This window comes from Pseudophryne corroboree, chromosome 3 (assembly GCF_028390025.1).
Source record: "Pseudophryne corroboree isolate aPseCor3 chromosome 3, aPseCor3.hap2, whole genome shotgun sequence".
Lineage (NCBI taxonomy): Eukaryota > Metazoa > Chordata > Amphibia > Anura > Myobatrachidae > Pseudophryne > Pseudophryne corroboree.
In genome coordinates, this window is record NC_086446.1 from 419433852 (window position 1) to 419443913 (window position 10062).

The 10062-nt window shown below is 40.7% G+C and overlaps 1 protein-coding gene across 1 annotated transcript; it reads left to right on the forward strand.

Moving 5' to 3' along the window:
* Positions 1 to 464: 464 nt before the first annotated feature.
* MAFB (MAF bZIP transcription factor B) lies at positions 465 to 3751 on the forward strand. Its single transcript, XM_063960255.1, has one exon. It carries the CDS (start codon positions 857 to 859, stop codon positions 1814 to 1816), a length of 960 nt encoding a protein of 319 aa, XP_063816325.1. The 5' UTR covers positions 465 to 856; the 3' UTR covers positions 1817 to 3751.
* The last annotated feature ends 6311 nt before the right edge of the window (positions 3752 to 10062 follow it).

Sequence of the window (10062 nt, forward strand, 5' to 3'; positions counted from 1 at the left end):
GTACACTGGGTTACAATACTAGTTGCTCTGTACATTGGGCTACAGTATTAGCAGCTGCCTGTGTACATTGGGCTACAGTAATAATTACACTGTACATTGGGAAACAGTATTAGCTGTTTTGGTACATTTGGGTTACTGTATTAGTTGCTTTGTATATTGGGCTACAGTATTAGTTGCTCTGTACAGTCTGTGCACAGTAGTAGGAGCTGCAGACAGCGCTGCACAGCAGAGCAGATAGGGCTCAAGCATTGCCTGGTCTTGTTTTAGCAGTATCTTCTAGTCAGCTGACTTCTATCTGTCACTTTGAATTCCCCCCTCCCCTTCTGCCCCCCCTACAGTGCACATCTCGCCGTTCCCGGGGCAGACATTGGGCAGCAGAGCCCAGAGCCCGGCCCTCTCCCCTCGTGATGCGGCGCTGGGCATATAAATAGGCGGCTTGCACAGGGAAGCTGCACAGATGAAATCCTGAGCGCTGCGCCGCTCCCTGAGAGTGACTTGGGGAAAGGCTCCCATCTGCCGCCGCCTATAGCCCAGGAAAGTTCCTGCCCCGGCTCTCAGTTCCCTGCCCAAGCTCTCAGTACAGCAGCCAGGGAGGACTGCGTGCCCTGGGATTGGCAGGGGGGAGGCTGCTGCCCCTCTCTCCTGCACTGGGACTGTGCCAGGCTCAGCAAAAAGAAAGCGCTGAGTAAGGAAGACAGAAGCTGGAGCAGCCTAGCAGCAGCAGCAGCGGCGAGTCCCGACACGGCGTCCCTCCTGCCTGTGCCAAAGCTCCGGCTACACGACTTCTGCACCGGGCACGGGTGTGCGGCTGAGGCGCACTCAGGGTGCAGCGCTGGAGTGAGCAGACGTGACCAGTATGGCCGGAGAGCTGCCCATTGGCACAGATTTACCCACCAGCCCACTGGCCATGGAGTATGTCAATGACTTTGATTTGATGAAGTTTGATGTCAAGAAAGAGCCACTGAACGGCAGAGCAGAGCGCCCCATACGCCAGTGCAACCGGCTGCAGCCCACCGGCTCCGTCTCCTCCACCCCCATCAGCACACCGTGCAGCTCCGTGCCCTCTTCCCCCAGCTTCAGCCCGACGGAGCAGAAGACCCACCTGGAGGATCTCTACTGGATGGCGAACAGCTACCAGCAGGTCAACCCCGAGGCGCTCAACCTCACCCCTGAGGACGCCGTGGAAGCTCTCATAGGACCCCACCAGCTGCCACCACAGCTGCAAGGGTTTGAGAGCTTCAGGGGCCACCACCACGGCCACCATCACCATCACAGCCACCACCACCAAAACCCCCACCAGTACCAGAACTTGCCCCATGAGGAGTTGATGCACCCTCAACAGCACCCACACCACCACCACCATCACCACCACCACCCCCAGGATTCCCCATCCCCATCCAGCTCCTCCACCTCTTCCCAGCAGCTGCAGAACAGCCACCAGCAACACCAGTCCAACAACCAGATAGAGGACAGGTTCTCCGACGACCAGCTGGTCTCCATGTCTGTCCGGGAGCTTAACAGGCACCTGAGGGGCTTCACCAAGGACGATGTCATCCGCCTGAAACAGAAGAGAAGAACCCTGAAGAACAGGGGGTACGCCCAGTCGTGCAGGTACAAGAGGGTGCAGCAGAAGCACCACCTGGAGAACGAGAAGACGCAGCTTATCCAGCAGGTGGAACAGCTGAAGCAGGAGGTGACCCGCCTGGTCAGGGAGCGAGATGCCTACAAGATGAAGTGCGAGAAACTGACCACCAGCAGCTTCAGGGAAGCCGGCTCCACCAGCGACAACCCCTCGTCCCCGGAGTTCTTCATGTGAGTCTCCCTGTGGCCTCTCCAGCCCGAACTCTGCGCAGAGGGGGCTGCATTGCCAGACGAGCTGAGTGCCCACTCTTTGTACACTTGTCTCCTGGGAGGGGGGGGGGGAGGTAGGGGGATCATGGGTGCACCCGAGAACGTGAGACTATGCTACTCTGCTGGATACTGTTTTGGGGGGGGTGGCACCAGCTTTTTTTTTTTTTTTTTTTTTTAATGTGGGTAGGGTGCAAGGTAAGGGAAAGATGGGAGATGACTTTGGCAATGGTTTGGTTTGATAATGCCATCCAGGACTCTCTCGGACAATAACACTGCCACTACGGAAGGAGAGACAAAAAAGTAGCAAACTTTGCAGACAGATTTTTCCTATAAATCAGCTTTGGGTGATAGAAAACAAAGACAACTGAGATTGATCAGGTGGGACATTAAGTGCACCCTTATCCCTCGTGGTTTTATTGCCTGCTTGTTATCTAGAAAATATAAAAAAAATCTGCATTAAAAATATTAATCCTGCATGCTGGACATGTATGGTAATACTTTCTATTTTGTACCATTATCTTGTTTAACCTGAGCATGCTTTCCCTTGGCTCATACCTCAGACTGTCATTAGTTCTGTTGTTTTAGGTGTACCTGTCTGTCGCTAGATGCCTAACCTGTAAATATAAAGCCACTTTCACCTATCTTCACCATCTCACATGGTTAGTGTAAGTACTTTTCTCATAAGTAGACATTGTGGGCATTTTCTTTCACTGTGTAAAGAACAAAGTTTTGTCCATGTGGCACACCTAACATTTTGCCCTCTACTTTTTGTTGCTAAATTTTGTTATTATGATGTCTCATTTTTAAGCAAGCACAACTGAATGAAAACTCAGTTTTCCCATTTATGGAGGTGTCTATATGGTTGGTGGTGATTTATGAGAAGTTATTATTGACCCTGGGCTAGTATTTTATATATATATATATATATATATATATATATATATATATATATATATATAGGTAGATATAACTATAAATAATTTATAGTGTGCTCAAAGCAATTGGCTAGAATCAGGGTATTACACTTTACGCACCAGAGTGACCTGCTGTATAATACCATACATTCCAGCTTTCCTCGCAAGGCTAATTTGGTATTATTCCCCCAAAATACAGTAGAAACTATATTATTTCCCCTTAACGTAAGGCACCAGTATCTGAGTTTAATTCTTGCTGACACCAGGATTGTGCAAAACTGCTATAACATACTCTCTAAGGACAAAAGCAAGGCTATGTTCTGACAGCTTAAATGGTGACTTATATAGATACTAAATGCTTTCTATCAACTCTGGTATTAAGCGTTTATGTTCTCTTACTTATTTGCTAGTACACCTCCTGCTCAGTTTATTTATAAATATATGTATGTAGCCGTTATTTGCAGCCGGTTGCTGTGCAGTTTCATTTATTTTCTGCAGGTCAGTAAAAGTTAAGTGATGCTTTGGGATCACAGCATACCAAATTAAGAGAAAAAAACAAACATTTTTTTATATATGTTTTTTTTTTTGGTTTGTTTTATGTTCCTTTCAAATTTTTGCACTGCTGGTGCAGATGCATTTTAATTTTTGTTTATAAATTAATGGTAGTAAACAGGATTATATAGACAGCATGATGCTTACAGTTATAAAATACTGAGGATCTTTTGTCAATGCATCAGTAATGATCTGTAGGGGTTATATTACTTTCCTTTTTTCCTGATTCAACTGTGTTGAAATCACGTCTCTAGCAACATGATGTTTTTATTTCATGTAGATTCTGAAGGGATGAATTTCAACCCCTGCTTCTGATAATATGAAAAAAGACGAAAGTTCAAACCTGGTCTATTGTAGTTTTATTCAGACTGGTTTCTGTTTTTTTGTTAATAAAATTGTTTCCTATTTTGCTTATTAAAAATCATTGAAATGGCGCATGTTACACAGAGTGGTCTTTCTTTTACTGTGTGTTTTTCCATGTACAATATTCATATGGCTTGGGTAAAAAGGCCACGGAACCACAAAGTGATTGTAAGGGTAAACTAGGAATTTCTGCAGGTATTTGAAATGGGAACCACACATGTACATAAATCTGTCCCTATTACTAAAGTTGTGTACACACGGTGAGATCCTTGCTATGCCCGATTTTGACTATATGATTTCCCTTGAACTCCCCCCAGAGCCCAGATAGTACATATTTTGACTATGTGTACTTGGGATTTTGTCTATGTACGATTTTGTCAAAGTGTAAATTTTGACTATACTTTGTACTAGATAGTACACTAGATAGTCAAGATTGACTTGCCTGCACAGTCTATCTAGCCTTGCGATACCGACCACGCGGGAGCGCGCATCGGGATCAAATCAGTATCGTAAGCTGCCTAACGCCATGAGATATACACTAACTTTCCTTAAGATTTTGACTATATAGTCAAAATCTTACAGATTTATCTCACCGTGTGTACACACCTGTGTAAGCGGCTTTTGAAACTCTGCCGGCCTTGCTTAGTGTACCTTTTGCAGTTATAAGTTCAGGGTCCACAGTGTTCTGTCATAAACTAATCAGATGGCCTTCGGACTGAATTTAAATAATCATTGTCACATAGCACATGCACACCAGTGCAAATCTCTTACACATGCTAGTGCCTTTCATTCATTCATGGCAAGCCTCAGATTATGGCACTTGTTAACTCTTTCATTACTATCAGTTATGTATGGAAAAGTATAACGGTTACATGGTATAAATGTGGCTACCTTGATTGGTTCATTGCATCTTAAACACATTTCACTTCCTTGTAAATTGATTGTTACAATGTAAAGCTAAGAAGTAATATTAATCTGTCCTTTATTAATTTCTTAGACCTGTGTGGTAGAATAGATTCTTAAAATGCAACAGTTGTTTAATAAATATACAATTAACCATTATAACAAAACCTTTATGCATAACTTTCAGGATTACAGGTGCAGCCCAAAGGACATTCACCATGAAAATACGTAGATTTCAGTTATCTAATAACTAGCGGGTTGCCGGTGTAAAGAATGAAATGGAATAAAGGGGTTTAAACAGGATAAATTGAAGGCCACATGTACAACAGATGAAACTAAATACAATCATTTGGGTATGTGTAACACATAGTGCATGGTCTAGTAGGTTATGATGATTCTATGTATATAGCGCTTTTCTGCAATAGAACTCAATGCGCTTACGGAAATTTCAAATACTGAGTACACGCCATTGGATTACATTAATGTTACACATAGCCATTTAATAATAGAACATTACATATTTTATATATATATATATATATATATATATATATAGTATATGTATATTTTATGCAGGATTAGGAAAGACATGCCCTTTATTGTCAGTCATAATGCCGGTTGTCCTTGCAATATTGCAATATTACAGGGAAGACAAGTATATATATATATATATATATATATATATAAAACAACAAGGTGTCCATCACATTTTTCTCCTTTTATAACCATGATGTTTTCTTGAACATGTTTAGAAACCTTTGCCAAGTGAGAAGAAGTTGGACACTTCCGGTATTTGACAAAAAGTAAAAAAAACAAAAAAACCTGCAACATTTACTAAAGTATGTAAATGGTGCTACCCATGCTCCCTGCTGCTTTTAACACCTCTTCTACCCCCAAGGTCTGCAACATGTTTCTCGGTCCTGTGTGGCAATCTTGTGGATGCAGAGGGGTTAATGTGTTTGATTTGGCAGTGACTGAGAAATCCGGAGCGGAATATGGTGGGAACTGCCATAGCGTATTACTGTGCTTTCATGCATGCAGTGAATAAATGGCTAGACTAATTAAACAACAAAAAAGACAAAAAAATAAGTGTCCCTTTGAGCAGCAGCAATGGGATGTTTCTCTTCCATGTTTTTGCTGGTTAATGGGTCCAGTAGTCCAGTTCAAAGTTCAGAGCTTAGTTAATGCAAAGAGCACAGATAGTATTTCCCCGCCCATTACAGAGGACGCTTCCAGGTGTATTTGCAATTCATCTGTCAAACCAGACAGGTATATCAAAATCCTGTTGTGATAAATCCTATTGAATTATTTGCAGCCTGCATACGATTTTGCAGAGAAGCTTGCAGTCTAATTTGCAAATTGTGCAGAGGAGCTTGCAGTCTAATTTGCATACTGGGACCCCCTGTACGCACTTATTTTATTATGTATTGCAGCAAATTCTGTTGGCACAAAAGTCTTGTCCATTAACCTTTCAATGATACAGAATTCTTGTAGTAGTGTTATTCTTAGTTGAAGTACCATAAACACTTCTTTTACATAAGAAAATATAAATGAGATTAAGATATGTAAAATGTATTCTGTACTGTGCATCAAATTGATGCTCAGCGAGAACTGCTGTATGGAATGCAGAAGTTTGATTACCCTTTGATGATCAACGATCCTCAACTATTTTAAAACTACACTCACTTGAGTGTAACTAGTATTCATTCATAGTTCTTGTGCACGATAAACCTGGACTGCTTGTCAGCCACACTGACTGACTGACTGACTTTCTGTCTGTCTGTCTATCAACACACACACATCTACAGATAGATAGATATAGAAAGCTATATATATATATATAAGTATTGTATATATATATATATATATATATATATATATAGATAGATAGATAGATAGATAGATAGATACACATACATGCATACAAAGGTGACTATTTGCTGCTTTAATCTAGGTCATACATTCTGGAGTGTTCGATAAAGATTTGTGTCGATGCATCCTTACTAAGGGGGAGATTTAATAAGCAGTGATAAGAGCGGAGAAGTTACTCGTGGCAACCAATCAGCACTGAAGTAACATCTATAATTTGCATACTATAAAGTGATACAGAGCTGCTGATTGGTTGATGGGGAAACTTCTCCACTGGCTCACTTCTCTGCTCTTATCACTGCTTAATAAATGTCCCCCTAAGCTCTTGCAGCGAACACAAAAAAAGCACACGTATATAATTATTGTTTCATGCACATTGATATACACATGCGGTCAGGGGAGGCAGAGCCTCACCTGTCATACTCCAGTATACTCCAGAGTTTTGACTATAAAGATGATTGGTATAATGCAAAGAAGATATTTATAACTTGTAAATACATTTTGTATTTATTCATATGATCTTTGTATTATTCTAATAATTTTTATAGTCAAAACTCAGTACCAAATGTGTGTGTAAATCTGGCTCTAATACTAGCTAGTGCCTCCCCAGCCATTCACCTCACCGCACCTCACTGATAAACATAGACATACAGGATTAGCTTTGCCATTAAAAATTTTGTTTAAAGTGTTTTCAGATATATAATGTACTGTACTTATCTGTAGTTCTTTTAATGCTTTTGGGTTCATTTCTAAAAATGAAACAAGTGTGCATGTAATGTAAAGTTATTTTTCAAAAATAAGAGAACGCTAAATAATTTTTAATTAAAGAAAAGTAAATGATTATTTTATACATCTTCCCACTGTTACGGTACAGCACTTTATGTATGTTCTTGTATATGTGTATACATCTAGTATATCCTATTTATTACTATGGGTATAAATGGCGTACGGCTGAACACTCCTGTCTTGCTGAAACAATTAATGTTATGTAGTTGTATTATTGTATATTAACTGAAGCACTTATCCTTTTTCATCTGCCTCCTGGAATGCCAGGCCCTGGGTTTGCTGTGTGGCTGTTGATTCCGTTTATCACTGATGGGTTCGTTGATCAGTAAGAGCGCTTCCACAAATATCTCAGAAAAAGCTGGGATGGGCATTCATGCCAAGTGGAAAAATGAATTCATTCAGAATCGTATGGAAAGAACTGGAAATAGTGATAATGCTGACCAGAAATGCTGTTTTTTAGAATAGCCTACTGAGCCGCAATGTCCCATTTATTAGGAGTGAAATCCTTACACTTTCTTCTTGCAGCTCTGTGTCCGGCGGCTGTCACATCACAGACTTCTCCTTCATGTCATACCCTCCATTTGTGCCCTGTGCTGATTTGTAAATTTTATGTATTAAAAGAGACTTTACGCTGAACCAGATTATTATTCTTTTTGCACCTTTGTGCTTAATAAACATTAAGAAAAACAGGTTTAACTTGCTGCATGTCAGTTTTCTATAGAAACCAAGTCATAAGGATTTGCCAGCAGTCATGTCTTGTGAATACATTGCGGGATAAAGCACACAAGTAGAAAATCTGATGCATTTCTATTTCCTGATTATAAAATCAATTCCACCATTATGTTGCCCCCAAAAACATTCTTCATATATGTCTTTCATACATGGCGTTAAAGCACAGCAGTCGAGGTTGTTCCACATTATCTACAAGATGTGTTCCCTTTTACCTCCCTGTTTACAGCCACCTTCCCCTCTCCAGCGTATTTAGTGTTGCATATTTAAGCAGCTCATACATCAAGCAGGCAGTTGTGACGTCAATGGCCTGAGTGTACATATGTACCAGCGTCTTCCATGAAGAACTATCCCCTAGCTCTCTCGGAACATCCAGCTTCTTTTCCTGCAGATAAATTTATGTTTGGTCAAGAAATAGTCACTCTGCTGTATGAGTGATCTGCAGGGAAACAAGGCTTTATCGGCCCACAGCTGTAAGGCCTGAAATATATACATTCTCCACCACTCCCTTACTCATTTTTTTCTCTCAGTTTGGTCATGCTATCGTAATAGAGTAAATTAGATTATGAAAGGTTGTATGCCGGCAAAAATATTCATTTCTGTAGGCTCTTCCTAAGTATACTGCTCATTGCGCTGAAATTGCCTGACATGATGTGAAAACGGTCACATAGACCAGATAAAATAGGTGTCAGGCAGTGCAAGAATTGCTGCAGTAACATCAGGATGCATAGTGAACCAATTTATGTTTGGAGGTGATTGCTAAAACTTCACCTACCTTTATTTGTTAATATTTTGTACCTTGTGGACAATATTTCACTTTTCCAGGTCCATCGCTTCGTGATATATATAATATAACATTATGGTTCATATTTTCAAATTATACAAAACATTTAATTTACAAATCCTCAATCCAAGAAGATTCAACTAATAGGGAGCCTTGTTCCTTCTGACCGAATCAATGCATACTGTGTGTCTCCTATTCATTGGCACTTCAAGGGGTTAATTTTCAAACTGTTTCAATAATTCCAGATAAAAACAAAAGTCTCAATTTTATTGTCCCAGATAGGAAATAGGGTTCTCATTAACCGTTGAGGCCTAATACATTTAATAGCCATTACAAGATTACACTCCATATATTTTATCCGGTTATCTCTTGACCCAGTGTAGAATATGTAGCCTATATTTCCATGTTTACGAATGACATAAGCTAACTATATGCACCTTAAGGTACCATGTAATAACACTTGTGAACATCTCGGTATTGTTTTGTTCTGCACACCATCGTTGAGTCTATATACGTAACTCTCCATTGCCTACTCGGAGAGCAGCTAGCATTAAGCGTAAACCGGTGGTTTGCCAAACCATGGAACATAAGACACGGCTGAAAAATATATATGTCATGTGTGGTATTACCGCAGTGTCTGGATCACACTGAGACAATAGTACAGGATGGAAGCAGAACAACCACAATTACACTTGCAAGAACATTATGTGAAATGTGAAGCTAGTAGAAGCAGTGGCTCCCATTATACTGGTCAGTGGCTTCAGAGCTCAGTTGTAATTTTTTGATTGTAAGCTTCTTGATTAGGCATATTATTATGCCCTATGATTTCATTATATTGCCCACTGTATAAGCAATTCAAATATGGATGCTTTGCCAAGTTTCTCGTGCTGTCAGATTGTAACCTCCTGTTGTTTGTCATCCCTCTTTTTGTAATTCGTACGTCCTTTAGGTCAAGATCTCCGGTTGTAATACATTTTTATTTTTTTCAAACAAGCCATCATATCTGCGTATATGATAATGCATAGGACAGCATTCTCATGATGCAATCTGAATGTAAGCTCTTCTGGCTAGATTCCTGCAGTGATGGAGAGATAATTGCAGAATTTTTAAGTGGGAGTCTGTCAATATGCAACATTGGTGATTTTGTAGCTGTTCATGTTTACTGCCTTGGGGCTTTTATACAGCAAACACCCTGCTTGTTTTATTTTGTAACTCTTAAAGGTCTGTCTGAAATTGTGAGTCGGCTTTGTGTCGCTGCATACGAAACAATTCAGAAAGGGCAGCAGCTCGTCCTGGAGTTATCTCCTAATG

Excerpts from the sequence above, each read along its gene's own strand:
- MAFB (XM_063960255.1), top strand. The coding sequence starts at position 857 with ATGGCCGGAGAGCTGCCCATTGGCACAGATTTACCCACCAGCCCACTG.